Source organism: Ovis aries, chromosome 19 (genome assembly GCF_016772045.2).
Source record: "Ovis aries strain OAR_USU_Benz2616 breed Rambouillet chromosome 19, ARS-UI_Ramb_v3.0, whole genome shotgun sequence".
Lineage (NCBI taxonomy): Eukaryota > Metazoa > Chordata > Mammalia > Artiodactyla > Bovidae > Ovis > Ovis aries.
Genome location: NC_056072.1, coordinates 54173645 through 54193300, shown reverse-complemented (window position 1 = coordinate 54193300; position 19656 = coordinate 54173645). Strand labels below are relative to the sequence as shown.

Genomic DNA, 19656 nt, shown 5'->3' with positions numbered 1-19656 from the left:
TGTAAGAATCGAATCGCTAGTCTATGTCTGACGCAGGATACAGCATGCTTGGGGCTGGTGCATGGGGATGACCCAGAGAGATGTTATGGGGAGGGAGGAGGGAGGGGGGTTCATGTTTGGGAATGCATGTAAGAATTAAAGATTTAAAAAAAAAAAAAAAAGACACTTGCTCCTTGGAAGAAAAGCTGTGACAAACCTAGACAACATATTAAAAAGCAGAGACGTTACTTTGCCAACAAAGGTCCATCTAGTCAAAGCTATGGTTTTTCCAATAGTCATGAACGGATGTGAAAGTTGAACTATAAAGAAAGCTAAGCACCAAAGAACTGATGCTTCTGAACTGTGGTGTTGGAGAAGATTCTTGAGAGTCCCAAGGATTACAAAGAGATCAAACAAGTCAATCCTAAAGGAAATCAGTCCTGAATATTCACAGGAAGGATTGATGCTAAAGCTAAAACTCCAATAGTTTGGCCATCTGATGTGAAGAACTGACTCCTTGGAAAAAACCCTAATGCCGGGAAAGACTGAAGGCAGGAGGAGAAGGGGACGACAGAGGATGAGATGGTTGGATGGCATCACCGACTCAATGGACATGAGTTTGAGCAAGCTCCAGGAGTTGGTGAGGAGAAGCAAGCCTGGCGTGCTGCAGTCCATGAGGGCTGCAGAGTCAGACACGACTGAGCAACTGAACTGACTGACTGAGCCTTCAGAGTGTCACAGTAGTAACATCAGAGATCATTGATTACAGATCACCACAGAAAATACAATAATAATGAAAAAGCTTGAAATATCGCAAAAATTACCACAATGTGATATAGAGAGGAAATGCTGCTGGAAAATGATACCAGCAGACTTTGCTCAAGGCAGGGTTACCACAAACCTTTTAATCTGTCAAAAATGCAAGTCTGAGAACCTTAATAAAATTGTATTTTTTTGGTCAAGAGTTTTGTAGCATTAAAAATAGATGGCTTAACCACCGATGATCCAGGGGTTAAGACTCACCTTTCAATGCAGGGGACGTGGGTTCGATCCCCGGTTGGGGAACTGGGACCCCACACGCCGAGGGCAGCTAAGCCAGAGCCCCACAACTGCTGAGCCCGTGCACCACAACTAGGGAGTCTGCTGTGCAACAGAAGACCCCACATGGCGCAACAGCGATCCCGGGCCCCAACTGAGGCCTGATGCAGCCAAGCAAAGAAACCACCATGTTTTACAAAGAATACAAACGCATGAACCACGGTAATTAAAATAAAGAGACGGCTTTCTCACAGGTTAGTAATTCAAGCCCAAGGTAACCATTCTTCCCTCCCGACAGAGGAGTGCACCCGAGGGCCAGGAAGGTAAAAGGAGTAAGCCTTGAGGCCACAGAAGTAAAGCAGAGAGAGTCACAGGCCCACAGGTGTCCTGGAGCTCCCCCGAGATAGTGACACCAATGATACGGCAGACGGTGTCCAGAATGACAATCTGAGCTCTGCGGTGGGGGGCAGTGTGTAGGCTGTCTCAGGAAATCATCTCCTCTTCCTTCTTGGAGATTCAGAAGCAAAAATCAGGAAATGACTGATACGAGCGCTAACGTCCCCAAAACGCCACTGCTTTTGGTCCAGAGAAGGGCCCCCAGATTCAACTGTAACACATGTGCTTCCTTATGCTTGACCACAACCGTGCCCTTCCACAAATCCAGATGAGCAGACGAAAATGTACTTAAGTGAGATGCCACCGAGGGTCCCGTCAGCCCTTGCAGTACAGCGCTCAGGACTCAGGTCCACGCTGCCTATCCGTGGCTGCAGCTCAAAGGGTTTCAAAGTGGCGACTCAAAGGCCAAGCTCACAGGCCCCATTCCACTGTGGCCCACAGCTGACTGTTGGCCAGGCGAGACTCCTGGCCCGGCCCAGTGTTGACACTTTGTGACAGGCAGAATCCAGCTATATGCCTGCAGTTAATCACTTTACATATTTTTAAAAAATATTTATTTGGCTCCCCCAGGTCTCAGTTGTGGCATGCGGGATCTAGTTCCCTGACAAGGGACTGAACCCAGGCCCCCTGGGTTTTAGCCACTGGACCACCAGGGAAGTTCCATTAATCATCATTTGTTGAGTGAGGGGCAAATCCTTATGAATCTATCACCTGGCCTAAGAAAGCTGACCAAAAGTCCACGCTTCGTGAACAAGGGTCAAAGGCATGGCCAGCACACAGAAGCTCAGTGCCAGGTTACTAGAGCCCCCAGACACCTGCTGTCCCTGATCTGATGAATGCCCAAGGAACCCCAGACCCTCTCAGATCGCCAGCTGTTTTCGTGAGGCAAGATATTACACTCAAGTCATGGGTTTCCCTGGTGGCTCAGCTGGTAGAGAACCCGCCTGCCAATGCAGGAGACACAGGAGATGTGGGTTTGATGCCTGGGTCAGGAAGATCCCCTGAAGGAAATGGCAACCTACTTCAGTATTCCTGCCTGGGAAATCTCACGGACAGAGGAGCCTGGCGGGCTGCAGTCCATGGGGTCGCAAAGAGTCAGATATGACTGAGTGTTCATGCATGCAGACATACACACATATACATGCACACGCGCACACACACACAGAGACACAGACACACACAGACACAGAGACACACACAGACACAGACACACACTGACAGACACACAGACACAGAGACACACACACACAGAGACACACACAGACACAGAGACACACACACAGACACAGAGACACACACAGACACAGAGACACACTGACAGACACACACAGAAACAGAGACACAGAGACACACACACACAGAGACACACACACACAGAGACACACACACAGAGACACAAACACAGAGACACACACACACAGAGACACACACACACACACAGACACACACAGACACATACACACACTGACAGACACAGACACACACTGACAGACACACAGACACAGAGACACACACACACAGAGACACACACACAGACACAGAGACACACACAGACACAGACACACACTGACAGACACACACAGACACAGAGACACACACAGACACAGAGACACAGAGACACACACACACAGAGACACACACAGACACAGAGACACACACACAGAGACACACACAGACACATACACACACTGACAGACACAGACACACACTGACAGACACACAGACACAGAGACACACACACACAGAGACACACACACAGACACAGAGACACACACAGACACAGACACACACTGACAGACACACACAGACACAGAGACACACACAGACACAGAGACACACACACACAGAGACACACACAGACACAGAGACACACACAGAGACACACACACACACAGACACAGAGACACACACAGACACAGACACACACTGACAGACACACAGACACAGAGACACACACACACAGAGACACACACAGACACAGAGACACACACACAGACACAGAGACACACACAGACACAGAGACACACTGACAGACACACACAGAAACAGAGACACAGAGACACACACACACAGAGACACACACACACAGAGACACACACACAGAGACACAAACACAGAGACACACACACACAGAGACACACACACACACAGAGACACACACAGACACATACACACACTGACAGACACAGACACACACTGACAGACACACAGACACAGAGACACACACACACAGAGACACACACACAGACACAGAGACACACACAGACACAGACACACACTGACAGACACACAGAGACACAGAGACACACACAGACACAGAGACACAGAGACACACACACACAGAGACACACACAGACACAGAGACACACACACAGAGACACACACAGACACATACACACACTGACAGACACAGACACACACTGACAGACACACAGACACAGAGACACACACACACAGAGACACACACACAGACACAGAGACACACACAGACACAGACACACACTGACAGACACACACAGACACAGAGACACACACAGACACAGAGACACAGAGACACACACACACAGAGACACACACAGACACAGAGACACACACAGAGACACACACACACACAGACACAGAGACAGACACAGACACACACTGACAGACACACACAGACACAGAGACACAGAGACACACACACACAGAGACACACACAGACACAGAGACACACACACACAGAGACACACACAGACACAGAGACACACACACACAGAGACACACACAGACACACACACACTGACAGACACAGACACAGAGACACAGACACAGACACAGACACACACACACACACACATGGCTTAGCTAGATCTAAACCTAAGTCCTACAAGCAATTCAAAGAACTTTGTGAGGATTCCCTTCCGAAAACACCACACCCACTCACGCATTTAAGCATTTTATGCATTTAAGCACAGCATACAAGCAGATCTTGGAACTGTACAGATTCAGAACCTCTCATGTTTTACAAGAATGAACTTCAAGTAGGAAAGTATTCACAAGCCATCCCTGCAACTGCAAAGATGAATAAAAGGTCCACTCCCTGGAAGCTTTGGAAAAGAATCTGATCAAGTAAAAAACGGATTTATCTATTTCTTTACTTACAATTTCGGTGAATTTGCATACAGACCCAAAAGGATTGTAAATTTTATACCCATGTTTAGGTGATTCTCAGAAAAAGAACGAGCCACGCAGCATTATGTTCGAAATGCTTCATAAAGAACCAGAACGAGTCGCTCCAGTTTTTCCCAAAGGTAAGCGTGTGGTCCAAAGGCAAGGTGCCTTATCTTCCCCTTGGCACTGTACCCTGCCAAGCCAGGAAGGCATCCAGACAGGCAGAGCTGCTGGCCTCTTCTGGGTCTTGACCAAGGGGTCTACACTGTGTCTCTCTTTAAGAGGGTCTGGCTTCCCCTGCCTGCCTCCTGTCTCTGTCATACTTAACTTCAACAAAAACAGAAGAAAAGAGAGGAAAGGAGGGAGAGAGGGAGGGGAGGAAGGAGCGGGGAGGCAGAGAGAGAGGAAGAAAGAAAGAAAAGAAACACATCACACCTGAAAAGCAAATCCTATACCCATTAAAATTCACTGAGGGAACCAGGAAGTGGTCGGTAAGCTAAAGTGGCCTTCTTCTCTCATAATCAGACACCTTCTTATAAAACCCACTCATGCAGAAACTCACACTCCCAACAATGAGTCTCCATTTCAGAAAAAAGTTTTGGATTTGAAAACTCATGGAGGCTAACAGCTCCTCCGCTCACTACAGCTGAGTACTACTGTACCAAAACTGGCTGGTGTACTGCCTCTAGGCTTTCCGGATCTATTAAAAAAAAACAACACACACACCCACAGATAGGATGACATAATCTATGTCACAGGCTTCCCTGGTGGCTCAGATGGTAAAGAATCTGCCTGCAATGAGGGAGACCTGAATTCGATCCCCGGGTTGGGAAGATCCCCTGGGGAAGGGAATGGCAACCCACTCCAGTATTCTGGCCTGGAGAATCCCATGGACGGAGAAGCCAGTCGCAAAGAGTCGGTCGGGCACGACTGAAAAACTAACACAGGCACACACACACACAATCCATGTCAGAAACGCTGGGGATCAGTAGAAACTACCATTCATTTGGGTAACACATTCAGTTTTTTATGGGCATGTTTTATCGTATGTTGCCACGATGAGAAAAATAGTAAAACAAGACCACGCATAAGATCAACTGGCAAAAACAATCGCTGAGTCAGAATTTCAGAGTGAGGAAGAACCATAAAGACCATCTAATAGATTTTAGTCAAATTCTCCTGCTTTCAGATGAAGAACGGCGGTGGGCACTAACAGTAACCGTGAGCCCCTTAAGATCGAGGAGGCGCACAAAGCGGCAGCTCTCAGCGCTCACGCCAGCCTAGCACAGCAGCTTTTATTCGTCATCGTAGAGATGGGGCGGGGGGCGGGGGGTGGTGGTGGAGAGGCTTTTAATAATATTCCCCAGGTCAGAGAAAACCAGGATCCAAAACCAGCTCTGCCTGCCTCCACAGACCACGTTTTGAAAACGGTACGTGGCTGCCTTTCCTTTCTCTCTCTCTCTCTTCTTGTTTTTTGCAAGAGGGGGCCAGGAGAATGACCAAGCAGAATATTCGAGTCCTGCTTCCCACTTCCTCGCACACATTTCGTGGTGCTAAGGAGAGGTCACTGCATTAAATGAAACTTAGCTTTAATGTTATCTTTCAAGCGACTGGGGACGACCCGTTCTCTAAACTTTGTGGCTCTTTTAAGAACCTGAGAAATGGACACTAAGCAGACCTTCCTTCCACTCCTAGGAGCTTATAATACTGTTAAAAAGAAAAAAAAAAAAAAGGAGCCTTCTTTCTCCTGTGAATCATTTCACTGCCAATGGGCTGTCTCTTTAATGGCGCACAGCACCCGGCCCTCAAATCCACGGCCTTTTGGGAAGAGACTGCTGGGACTGGCTGACCCCTTCCAGACTCTAGCCTAGGCTCCTCTACAGACGGATAAAGAAACGAAGCTCAGGGAGTCAGCTGGTTTCCATAAAACAGTTAGAGAGGTGGCTAACTTCCTTTCTAGGTCTAATGGATGATATCGATTAATCCGGCTTCCCCGGTGGCTCAGAGGTGAAGAATCTATCTGCCAATGTGGGTTCTATCCCTGGGTCGGGAAGATCCTCTGGAGAAGGAAATGGCAACCTGCTCTGGTACTCTTGCCTGGGAAATCCCATGGACAGAGGAGCCTGGCGGGCTACAGTCCACGGGGTCGCAAAGAGTCGGACACGACGGAGCGACTGAACATCATCTACCGGTTGCTTATGCGCCATCACCCTCCATTAACCCCTCCTTCCAGGAAGTCTGCAACCCAGCAGGGAAACCTTTAAAAAGGCAAAAGCATCTAACTGATTTAGCTAGCCAATTAATATCTGTCAGCCAGTTTGACACTCTCTAAGTACGTGGAACCCTCTGAAATCAGGTGAATGGTCTCACTTGACACTGACCTGCCCTTGGCCTCTGTCAGGGTAGGTTCCGAGATGGGCATCTGGCTTGGCTGCTGCCCCAGCACAGGCCACGTGGAAAGTGGAGCAGGGCCCTGACTCTCACTGAAGGTCTCACCTACTGGGCTGTATGCTGGACACGCCTCAGCCTGCTCGAAACTCCCATCCTATCTTGTAGGATAAGCACGCACTTTCCCACCCTCTTTTAGGGACAATTAGCCTATGTTCACACTGCTGGGAAATTCCACGGACAGAGGAGCCTGGCGGGCTACAGGCCATGGGGTCGCAAAGAGCTGGGCATGAACCAAGCGATGAAACAAGAAAAACACTGCTAGGAAGCAGTGGAGACAGGATACACTCCCAAGCCTGTTCTCATTCCAGAGCCTACCTTTAACTGCTCTCTGCGATCGTTAACGTTGCCCATTAACTAGAACCAGAATGGGGAGGGGTGGTGGTGTTTCTGCCAGTGACCCTGGCTTACTTACAGTTTCAATCTCTTGCCCACACATGGTCACAGCAGAGATGGCACTATCGCGTGGGCCACATGCAGCGCTGTTCACAGACCACAGAGCTGAACGTAAGCATTTTGGGCCCTAAGGTGGGGCCTTGGCTGAACACCAACCAACGTTCAGAAGACTGGTCCTGCCTTAACTGAGGGAGCAGGAGGACTATGGAGCTTCAGCCAGAAGAGTCACCCTAAGATTGAGGCCCTAAAGTCTGCTTCTGCGGGAGGACACTTCCGGGAGGGCCAAATTCCAGCACGCTGCTTATTTGGGGGGAAAGCCCACCCATGCTAGGCTGAGAGCACCCAGCAAAGGGTCCCACCTGAGGGTGTTGAAAATGGCACCCAGACCCACATTGTGCCATGCACAGACATGCAGCCTCTGTGACATCACCCAGGCAAAAACTTGGCTTTTTTAGGGACTAAAAGCAAAAGTGCTTGGAGGGATCTGAAAGACGAATTAAGGAAGAAGAGAAAACCAGTTGTAACCACTGTGCCAGGCTTCAAGGAGGGTCCCTGCCGATTCCACTCACCCCAAGTCCTCTAAGTCCTGCAAGAGCAGGGCCTTGGAGGAGTCTGGCCTGAGGAAGCAAGGCCTCACATGTCCACCGCCCCTGCCTGCCAGGTGACGAATTGTTGAAGGGCTTTGGAGACAGACTAAAGCGGAATGAAGACTCGGTTTGGAGTCAAGCGGCCAGAATTCTACTCTGCACCTTGCTGCTCACTAACTCACAATTTGGGGTAAGACAGTTACCCTCCATGGGCTCCATTTCCTTATCCATAAAGTAAGAGGGAAGACTAAGCTGACTGCTAAGGTCTGCTGCAGGGCTCAGATTCTGATTTCTCTGTTCTCAGGAACAAATTCAACATCTCTGTTAATTTCTTGGATTCTTAAAAAAATTATCAAAAGTATCCTTTAATGTCCTATCCCAATTCTTTGTTAATATTCAGAAAGAAACCCACCAACAACTGTTAGCAATTTTCCTGAGCATGTTCAATTTCTTCAATGAAATATGGCATGTAATTACCGCTTCCTTTGTTCTTTCATTTAATGTTTTGTGGAGTGGGAGAAGCACTATTAAAATACATCAAACATCAGAAAGTGGTTAAAGAAAAGTCTTAAAATATAAAGTTGAACATGACCACTTTTCAATGTTTAAATGTCTATAAATTCAAGATCTACTGGGATTTCTATAACCTGCTAAGAGAGGTCATTTTCGTGTAAAATGAGGTTTAGAGAGCTTGACCTGCTCAAAGTCACAAAGGAAGTTAGTGGCAAGGTCTGGCTCACTGGAAGAGATGCCCAATAGTCTTTCCAGCATAGATCATTATCTTCCTAGCCAACCCGTCTTTCAAGATGCTCTGCTACTCTTCTTGACTTAGAAACGCACGCTCTGTACAAAGCTTACTGCAAGGGAACTGCAGCCACAACTGTACTTGTCCCCCTACGGCCACTGTCCAAAGGTGAAAAACCAATCCTACCCAAGGGCATTTCAACCACTGACCCTGTACAGGAGGTATTCATGTCTCAAACTGACCAGAAAATTTGCAGAGTTCAACCAACAAGTCTCTACACAGCTGAATGGTTACACTTCGGAGTGTGCGTAAGAGTGCTCAGTCGTGTCCGACTCTTCGTGACCTCGTGGACCGTAGCCCACCAGGCTCCTCTGTCCATGGGAGTCTCCAGGCAAGAAAACTAGAGTGGGTAGCCATTCCCTTCTCCAGGGGATCTTCCTGACCCAGGGATCAGACTCGTGTCTCTTGCATTACAGGCAGAATCTTTACTACTGAGCCACCAGGGAAGCCCATTTAATTTGGAGGAAACTATGAAAAGAGGCAGTTTTCCTGATGTTTCCTCACATTGCCTAGACGAATGACTGGAGTAGGTGGGACATGCAAGGTGGTCTTCTTACCTTTACAGCTGAGAGCCAGTAATAACCTGGTCATTTATCTCTGGAAATGATTTAAAAATGAAAACCAAAACAGACAGACAGAACAGGAAGAAACCCGAGGTAGAGCGGTATTAGCCTCCTTAGTTCCCCCCAACACGTCAATGGCCAGACTTTACACCTTCACCAGGGCGGGTGTGTGTGCGTCGGTGGCTCAGTCATGTCCGACCCTGTGACCCCATGGACTGTAGCCCACCGGGATGTACGTGTTTTAAATGTTTCTAGATAGGCTCGTCAGGACCCACGAGCGCCCCTTTCTCATACTACATGCCCTCATGAAAGACATGGGAAGCACCCTGCCACTCTCTTAAAATAAAACACACAGGAAGACCCTTCCTCTACAGTGGAATAAGCTTTACCCGTGTATTCCCATCAATTTTCCTATCACTGGAATCACAAGGCATGGTTTCTACAACAGCAAGACAGACAGACCTGCTGGCCTGTGGCAGGTTATTTATACTGAGTGTCCTTTAAGACAAGGCAAGGCCCGACAAGTGCAAAGTGTTTAAAGGAAACAGAGCTACAGAGAAAACAATAGCTCTTTTTTTATTTTTATTTTTGGTAAAGATTCGTTTGATGTGGACCATTTTTTAAAAGTCTTTATTGAATTTGTCACAGTACTGTTTTTTTTTTTTCTATGTTTTGGGTTTTTGGCCACAATGCATGCGGGATCCTAGCTCCCTGACCAGGGATATGAACTCGCATCCCCTGCCTCGGAAGGCAAAGTCTTAACCACTGGTCTGCCAGGGCAGTCCCCAGCAATAGCTCACTTCTGCTTTTCTGGTGCTCTGGTTTGCTAAGTGGAAGAATGCAAAGGAAAAGGCCCAAAACTTGGCTTCCTCTGCTTAAGACCAGGAATAAAGGGTTCCCTTGCTGAGATCTTAAGAGCTCTCTTTTAAGAGCTCTCTGCAATTTCAGCACCATGGACTCAGTACTGCCCCAAGCTCTCCCCTAAACTGACTTTTATTGCTGTAATTAACAAGGGTAGGTGGGACAGATTTTCTCTATAGCTGTAAAGTTATTGTTGCTGCCGGTGGCCAACAGCAGCTCTTTACCTGTTGCCCTTGATGCCTGGCCTGCCCAATTAGCACCTCATTCTAGGCAGGCCTCGCATCTAATTGCCATGTGCCTCAAGTGAGCACTTTAGTTTATTGTCTTGTTCCTGTACTAGTTCAAGAGCCTGAGCTCCCCGGTTAGAATACAATCTTCAGCTTCTCTTAGGCAGGTATGTGTTTGCAGTTTCCTTATCACTTCAGGCCCACGGGAACACTAGGAACACACAGGCATGCAAACAAATACTTCCTGATTGTTTGAAGAGCTTCTTAGATATTTATTCTGGGAATAAGCACGTGGCTGGAATCTGGGTCTCCACGCCTATCTCAGCCCTCTCTACCAGATGCACTGGCCTTTTCTGCTGTTGAGGGCTCTCACCTACATTGAGTTAAGCTCTACTTGGTCTGTATGTAACCTTTCTCCTTACCTAAAAGAGCTGGCTGAAACAGACACGGGGCTTCCTACAAGCACCACCCTCAACATTCCCCTAGAGAAAGGAACACACCCCTTGCTTTCAGAATTAACACTAACTATAGCTTATATGGCATCACCACTCCCATAACAAATACGTTGTTTAGCTGCTCAGTCATGTCTGATTCTCTTTGGACTCCATGGACTGTAGCCCACCAGGCTCCTCCGTCCATAGGGTTTCTCAGGCAAGAAAACTGGAGTGGTTGCCATTTCCTTCTCCAAGGGCTCTTCACGACCCAGGGATCGAACTCACATCTCCTGCATGGCAGGTGGATTCTTTACCACTGAGCCACCTGGGAAACCTACAAGAAACATAAAGTGAAGTGTGAAAGCGAATGTTGCTCAGTTGTGTCCAACTCTTGCGACCCCATGGACTATACAGTCCGTGGAATTCTCCAGGCCAGAATACAGGAGTGGGTAGCCTTTCCCTTCCTCCGGGGATCTCCCCAACCCAGGGATCGAACCCAGATCCCCCGCATTGCAGGCGGATTCTTTACCAGCTGAGCCACAAGGGAAGCCCATAAGAAACACAGGCCTCCTTCAAATACTCTGGTGAATGAAATGAAAGGGGACACCTGCATAAAGGGGTGGTCAGGAATGCAGGTATGGGAGCGAGGTTGTCTGCTCTCAAATCCTGACTCTACTGCTTCCCAGTTATGTGACCTGGGACCTCGGTCAAGACAATCTCTCTGTACCTCAGTCTCCCAATCTGTAAAATAGGATAATAGCACCTGCCTCACAGGGCTATTGTTAATAGGACTGAATCAGTTAGTCTTTGTGAAGTGTTTCGGAACAGAGCTGGGCAGATAGTAAGCACTATTATGCTTCTGTTATTACTAGATATAATTAATAAGAATACAGAGATTTAGGACAGACGGACCTACAAATCAGCATGCAGCCAAAAGAATCTGACAGTGATGGGAAAACAAGCTGGTTAATAGAATAATATGCCATCCTTGGTGTTTGGATTTTCTGGCAAACGTACAGTCTTTGAACTGCTTCAGTAAACCAAAAAGAACTCTGAATTTATGGGGTTCTGAAATATCTAACGTATGATCACAAGAAATGTGATAAAAAATGTTCTGGCTGCATTAAAGTACAACAGTTAGTGAAGGTGTCACTAACAGACAGAAAATTTAAATTTTAATTTTTTAGCAGAAAATTTAAAACAAACATTCGATTGTTTGTATGTCTTATATCGATTTAGGCTAACATGTCAGACATTGTTTGTAATGTTATTTAGCAAATACTGCCAATCCTCCAGCAGAGAATCTTTAGTCATTTATCTGGGAAACACTTCAAATGTATGTTCTATAGTTTGAAAGACACACTGAAAGATTTTTACATAAAGATGATCCCATGGTATCCAAACCCAGAATTTTCTTTCCCTCACTTTTCTGATCTATTCGCTGCCACTTTTTAAACCCTCGCTCCTCTTCGATGTCCCACCTATTAAAATTTCACATCCGGGGTCTCTTCTTTCTGAGCGATCGAGCACAAGACACCGTTTCTAACACCAGAAGTGCCCTGTTATCTCATCACCCAGGTGCTCATTAGAATCCAGGTGTTCAATCACCCAAAGGCCTCCAGGCGCATGTGTCCCAACAGGTGGGGCACCTGTACTTTCATGAAGGAGGAAACCCTTCTGGGTTTACCTCTCCAAGTCTCCTGGAGGGCAGAATTCAACACTGCAAGACATCCTCCCTATAGGTACACCTGCAGAGAGTTACAGAGAGACCGGAAACAACGAAAGGTCCAGTCCACTAAGAAGAGATGATTTATTTGGGGGCTCGGCAGCTTAGGGCTTCAGAATGTGGGCAGGTACGTCCTCTCCATACCCTCTTCAGAGGGTATACAACCTCCCGGTCCCACTATGTTCACCGGTGCCACTGTCACAGCTGTTCACCCCCACGTTTATGCTGGGTCTGGAGCCTTCCCTCTGCCTGGGAGCTTCTCTGGGCAGAAGCTGTGTTTCACTTGTCTCAGTGTCTCAAAGCTAGCACAAAGCCCATCAACAGTAGGCTCCCAAGAGTTATCTGTGAAACTGTATTGAGGCTACTATCTGAGACACCAACCATTCTTTGGAGGATCAAGCAGTCAAGGGTTAGTTTCACTTCTGACAACAGGGAGGTTCCTCAAAAGTGGGGCACTTGGAAAAATCATCAGATCCCCTCGTTGCTACTATCCTTCTGGGTTAACTTTCCTCCATTTATCTACGTGGCCCCTTTAAAATCTGTTTCCTGCCTTATCAACCCCGCCTTAATGGGCTCCTTCAGTGACCCCACGTTCACCTTGCAGGTATCCTTTCTGGATATTCAAGGCCCATATTCCTACTTGGTCACGACTGGGGCCGGCATTTCTTTTTTTTTGTCCACGGTTCCCAGCGATCACCCGGTCAAGCCAGGGCTTCCAGTCCCTGCTGGGAAGCGCTGGGGACGCCGGGGCACTGCGCCCCCGCAACCCCCCCCGCCAGCGCTGACCAAGACTCTCCCTTCTACTCTCTTTGGGACAAAGCTCCGGCAACCATCCGGGACATGGGGATCCTGCAAGGTTCCGGGGCGGGGGTCAGCGTTCGGTCAGCCAGCCCCAGAGAGAGCGGGGGTGGGGGGGTGGGGGAATCCATGGGGTGCAGTTGAAGACGTCTCGGGACTAGAAGGGCATTCACTCCCGGCCAGATCCTTATCACCGAGAACGACCTAAAGAGGGCTTGATCGCTTCTTTCCTCCCCACCATCCCATGGGCCAGAGAAATACATGACATGAGGGCAGGAAGGAGAGCCAAGAGACAGCCTCTCTCAGGCCAATCGCGACGTCCGCCACCTCTCACTTGGGGTCGGTCTCTTTCTTCACACACACGCACGCACACGACCGGCTACTTCAACTCCAGCTCTGAGCAAACTGCGCCGCACGCCTCTTCCACCGCTACCCCTTCGAGCTCCGGCCCCGGCCCGCGCCTGGCGCCTCGCCCCAGCTTTCTCGCCGGATCCCAGTTTCCTCACCCGACTGACCGTGAAGCCAGAGGCAGTTCCCCAGTCCCAGCCCCCTCGGTGGGGCTCCGGCTGCCGCTGCCGTCGTCGCTCCCCTTTCAGCCCCCGACCCGGGACCCGGCCCTGGGCTGCAGCGATGGCTCCCAGGAACGAGGCGCCGCGGCTCCCTGGACTCGGCCAGACACAGGGCGGCGCGCAGGAGAAGCCCATCGAGCTCCCCGGCGGTGGTGGCGGCGGCAGCTGCAGGAGCGGCCGCCGCGCAGGCTGATGACGCATGGGAGGGGGGGTTGTGCCTGGCGGGGGGCGACGCGGGCGGATGACGTCAAGCGGCGGGGAAGGCTCGGCAGCATGGCGTCGGTGGCGCTGAGCGAGGCGGAGAAGGTGTACATTGTGCATGGCGTTCAGGTAGCGGCAGCGGGCAGTACTGGCGCCGGCCTCCGGGTTCCCTTGGCCCTGCGGGTCGATGCCGGGCCTCGGCTTGCCCGGAAAGACTGCGGCAGGCTGGGTTTACCTTTGATTAGACCGCTATGCGGCCGGCATGTGCAGCTCTAAAGCCGCCCGTGCAGGCGTCTTTGGGACCAGGCGGCGAGCATCCGTTTAAGACTGTATGCGTACTTGGATCTTTCCGGGTCTACAAGGTTCCAAGCTCGGGTAGGACGCGGTGGGCAGTCCCTGATTCTGTTAAATCCCCTCTCAGCCTTTGAAGGCTGAGCTGTCTCACTTTTGTTAGATACATGCTCTGTCATAGTTTTTAATCTCATTGAATTTTTGTTAAGTCCTGAAGGTGAGTGTTATGTCTGCTTTACATATAAGGAACTAAGTCAGAGAGGTTAAGTCAGTTGTCTGAGGTCGTAAGGTAAGTGTGTGGTGGTATTACCGCAAAACTGGGGTTTGACTCTTGGTCGTGAAAGTCGCTCAGTCCTGTCCGACTCTTTGCGACCCCATGGACTATTCAGTTCCTGGAATTCTCCAGGCCAGAATACTCGAGTGGGTAGCCGTCGCTTCTCCGGGGTTGACCCTTGGATGTTGAACCAAAAAACACAACCAAGCCAGAGAATGGGAGAAGGAGGAATTTATTAATTGCATCAAGTAAGGGGACTTTCGGAGGAGGCAATGGCACCCCACTCCAGTACTCTTGCCTGGAAAATCCCATGGGCAGAGGAGCCTGGTGGGCTACAGTCCATGGGGTCGCTAAGAGTCTGACAGGGCTGAGCTACTTCACTTTCACTTCTCACTTTCATGCATTGGAGAAGGAAATGGCAACCCACTCCAGTGTTCTTGCCTGGAGAATCCCAGGAACGGGGGAGCCTGGTGGGCTACCGTCTATGGGGTCGCACAGTCGGACACGACTGAAGCGACTTAGCAGCAAGGGGACTCTGGGAATCTTTTCAGAAGCAATGTCTACCAATAGCAAAACTGGAAAACAGGCTAAGGGCACGTGTATAGTCATGAAGGGGCTTGAGCAGAGGAGGAGGCCTAAAGTCGGGGCAGAGGTCAGCGGAGTCCAGGCCTTAGTTGATTGGAGTCACCAAGGGGACGGCTTCCCTGGTGGCTCAGCTACTAAACGATCCACCTACAGTGCAGGAGACCTGGGTTCGATCCCTGGGTTGGGAAGATTCCCTGGAGAAGGGAATGGCTTCAGTATTCTGGCCTGGAGAATTCCATGGACTGTATGGTCCATGGGGTCATAAAGAGTCAGACACGAATAAGCGACTGTCACTTTGCTTCACTTCACCATGGGGAAGAGAAGGGCAACACCATCTTCAGGTTGTGGCCACGTTGGGGTCTTATCCTGGAGTTACCATCCTTCAGCTGAGTGGGCCCCTGAGTTCTTGTAGAACAACTCGAAGGTTCGTATCAAACTGTTAAGTATATCCATTGAAGAAAAACTAGGGCTCCGTTTTATCTGAGAACTGTTGTTTCTTCGTTGCTTTTCCATTTTTTCCTGAATTCTGTAGTTCCCTCAAGATGATTAATTACCGTGACATGTTCAAGGGCAAGCATTGTGGCCAGGAGTAGATCACAAAAAGGCTGAGGACTAAAATGGCTTCCCTTGTGTCCAGAAAGCCATGCATGCCTGGTTGCCTTTTTCCGGAACCCCCCACCCTCTCTTTGTACAGTGGAACTGGGATATAAATCCAGATCTGACTGTAAAGCCCAGCTCAAGCCTTGTGCTATTTTCCCTTTTTAAAAATAGGCACCCAGAAATAAAAGCCAGGGAGAATGCCCACGGCTTCCACTTCTCTTTCTTTGCTCTGTCCTCTGAAAGCGCGTCGGCAAAACAGGAGCAGGGAGGGCAAGTTCTGACCCCCACCCCCGCCGCATTTTTCTAGGCCTTAAATAGTATATGGACATATATTACTATTACCTTTTTAGGTAATGTTTTTCCCACGTTGGTTCTAAGCTTCTTTAGAACCCTAGTTAGCATTTTTTTGTACAACTCTTGTTTTACTTACTTGTATCTGACTGGTTTTGTTTTTTAAGTATTTTGTTTACGTGGCTATGCTGGGTCTCAGCTGAGGGATCGTCAGTCTTTGTTGCAGCATCTGAGATCTTTATTTGAGACCTGTGGGATTTTAGTTCCCTGACTAGGATCCAACCCAGGCCCCCTGCATTGGGAGCACAGAGTCTTAACCACTGGACCACAAGGGAAGTCCCAAGCTGGTTCTTATATTCAGGAATTGGGGGCAGGTTTCAGAATTTCCAGAATTAGCATTTAATCTTCTTTTCAGGTTTGCTTAACTGGCTAAATGTGTGCTTTCTTCCTCCCTGGAAAGACATTGCTAACTTCTGTCTTAGCCCAGTAATTCTGAGACCTTGGAAGTGCCTTTTACTCACAAAATACAGCTTCCTGGGCTTTACCTGGATCTTCTGGATCAGAATCCTTGGGGCTGGGGCTGGGGCTGGAGCCTGGGAATGGGTATTTTCATAAATGTTGGGAGATTTTGATGCAGTCACTAGACATTGGACCTTGGACCAGCCACTGGCTTGGTCCAGCCTGCCTGGAGTCTGCTGTAGAAATCTTTGCCGCTCTGCCTGAGGAGTTTGTAGAAAGGGGGACCCCTTTCAGGGCCAGTGAGTAGGCTGTTGTCTAACACTTGGAAATGAATTGTCCAAGGAGACACACGTGCTGACAAAGCAAGAGACTTTATTGGGAAGGGGCACCCAAGTGGAGAGCAGCAGGGTGAGGGAACCCGGGAGAACTACTCTGCTGTGCAGCTCGCAGCCTCGGGTTTCACGGTGATGAAGTTAGTTTCTGGGCTGCCTCTGGCCAGTCGTCCTGACGCAGCATCCTTCCTGGTGGCGCACACATCACTCAGCCAAGGTGGATTCCAGCAAGGAGGATTCTGGGACGTTAGTAGTATGTATGGACTGGCATCCCCTCTCTCCTTTTGACTTTTCCCAAAAGGAAAAGATAGCAGTAGCTTATTAGTTCCGCATTCTTTACCAGGATGTCCTGTTGTAAGATAACATATCTCCTGCAAATGGTTATTATAGGAACCTTAATGGTCTGGCCAGGGCAGGTGGTTTCTGCCAGTGTTTCCCCTAACAAGGTCAATGGCCTCCAGCTTCTGTTTGGATGAGGACTTGGAGTGGACTGAGCAGGGCTCCTCCCAGCTCCACCATTCACAGTAAGAGTGTAGTAAGCTAGCTCCCCCTGTGTAAAATGAGAACACTTCTGTCTGGGGGACAGAACAGGACTGTGAGGAGTGACGAGGAAAGGGAACATGGACCACCTGGCGTGCTCTCAGCCCGGAAGAGACGCTGGCTCCCAGTTGAGATTTTCCCGTCAGAAGTGTGGCTTCGTCCAGAACCATCCGTACTGTATCTGCAGCCTTCACAGTGACCCCGTGAGGGGTTCAGCCTGTGGCTGTTGAGATTTAAGCTCTTTTTATTTGGGGAGATTGAGTTGGGTTGCAAAGAGTTGGACACAACTGAGTAACTGAACTGAACTGAGAGGTTATTAAATTGTTGGATGTAGCTGTCCCTAGGCAGCTCCTGGACACTGCCTCTCCGGGGCCCCAGCATGGATCACGTGTCTGTGTGGTTCTGCCTGCCTTTCTGTCTCTGGAGACACCCCTACTTCTCTCTGCTGCAGTGTCTCCCTTCTCCACAACCACTTGCTGTCAGGCTGCCCTCCACCTGGGTACACGCCATCTGCCCATCTTTACTTCTGTGAGGCCTCTCCAGCCTCCCTCCACATCATGACCTATCAGCTCCTCTTTAACTCTCTTTCCCTGCCAAGTATTTCCCAGATCAGAGATCAGATTCTAAGGAGAGAATCAGTTTCAGGCCCCAGAGAGCTGGCCACTCTCTGGCCTGCATGCTTTTGGGTCAGGCGCTTTGCAGCTTTGCAAGGCAAACAGCATCCCATCCTAAAGGAATGCGGGCCCACCCAGCAGGCTTGGAGAGTGGAACGAGGACAACATCTGGTTTGCCTGCTGGGTCTTGGGCCTGGGCCTGCAGAGCCGGGCTCCTTCTAAAGTAGGGTGGCTTCCTAGTAGGGAGGCCAGCTGGTCTCTGTTCTCCTCCAGTGAGCTCTGCGCTCTGTGGTTCAGTTGCTCAGTCACAGCTGACTCTTTGTGACCCCATGGACTGCAGCATGCCAGGCTTCCCTGTCCTTCACCATCTCTCGGAGTGTGCCCAAGTTCATGTTCATCGACTCAGTGATGCCATCCAACCATCTCATCGTCTGTCGGCCCCTTCTCCTCCTGCCCTCAATCTTTCCCAGCATCGGGCTTTTCCAATGAGTCGGCTCTTCACATCAGGTGGCCAGAGTACTGGAGCTTTAGCATCAGTCTTTCAAATGAATATTCAGGGTTGATTTCCTTCAGGGTTAACTGGTTCGATCTCCTTGCACTCCAAGGGACCCTCCAAGAGTCTCCTCCAGCATGATTGGAAAGGATCAGTTCTTCGGTGCTCAGCCTTCTTTATGGTTCAGCTCTCACATCCATACATGACTACTGGAAAAACCTTAGCTTTGACTAGATGGGTCTTTGTTGGCAATGTGGTATCTCTGCAAGGTAGTGAGGGGTTAACATCACCTCAGAGGACCACTTCATGTGTTGGATTACAAGAGCTGACTGCCAGCTGCTATTAGGGAGTAGGACTGGGTTACCTGGGTGTGAGGAATACCAACTCTGGGCTGGGTCATCTGTCCTGTGTCAGACAAGAGTTAAACCTGGCGCCTTGGCGTCCTCATTGGTAACCTCTCTCTGGGTTGTTTTTAAGGAGTCAGTGGGTTAATACATGTAGCCAGAAGCAGAAGGAAATTCTGAGCAGGGACTCCTATGAGCTACCCTGTGCGGGAGAGTCTCCTCTAACTTTGCAGGTTCAGGGTTATTCCCTCTTCTGCACGAGGAGACAGACTCAGAGATGTTCAGGAATTAACCTGCTCAAGGTCCCAAAGCTGGTGTGCACAGTGGAGTTTTAAATACAGGTTGAAGGTGACTCAGTGTCACACCCAACCAGCAGGGTTGTTGCAATCACAAAGTGAACAACTTGAGTCACCAGGACCCATCTTAGCATTCAGAAGGCTGCCAGGGTCCAGCCCCGGTGGATCCAGGGAATTCGAAGGGTGGATGGCGTTGGTGTGAGAAAAACTTATTTATTGCTTGATATAAGATTAGATTAAGAAACAATAGTGTAGTAGGAAAATTAAGTGGAGGAAGAGGGCTGAATAACTTGGATTATGCGGAAGACCAATACAATTCCAGACAAGGAATTTGCACCATCTACGTTGGGCCACCGGTG

The 19656-nt window shown here is 49.3% G+C and overlaps 2 protein-coding genes across 11 annotated transcripts in view; one reads left to right on the top strand and one right to left on the bottom strand.

Annotated features, from left to right (window-relative positions):
• The window catches only part of ZDHHC3 (zinc finger DHHC-type palmitoyltransferase 3), a 61389-nt gene extending 47206 nt beyond the window's left edge, over nucleotides 1-14183 (bottom strand). For 4 of the 7 annotated variants that reach the window (XM_027957745.3, XM_027957747.3, XM_012100193.5 and 1 more), the window contains exon 1: nucleotides 13924-14006. Coding sequence is in view for 2 of the 7 variants with exons in the window: in XM_060402615.1 (XP_060258598.1) it covers nucleotides 2460-4250 (1791 nt within the window). In the remaining 5 variants the exon portion in view is untranslated. Of the gene's footprint in view, nucleotides 1-2365; nucleotides 11219-13914 lie in introns of those variants that run through there. The other 3 variants (XM_060402615.1, XM_060402618.1, XM_027957746.3) reach the window with 3 other exon arrangements.
• A 33-nt stretch (nucleotides 14184-14216) lies between these two features.
• Nucleotides 14217-19656, top strand: part of EXOSC7 (exosome component 7) — a 28099-nt gene continuing 22659 nt past the window's right edge. For 3 of the 4 annotated variants that reach the window (XM_060402621.1, XM_060402620.1, XM_060402619.1), the window contains exon 1: nucleotides 14217-14553. Coding sequence is in view for 1 of the 4 variants with exons in the window: in XM_004018523.6 (XP_004018572.3) it covers nucleotides 14251-14307 (57 nt within the window). In the remaining 3 variants the exon portion in view is untranslated. The remainder of the gene's footprint in view (nucleotides 14554-19656) is intronic. The other variant, XM_004018523.6, reaches the window with a different exon arrangement.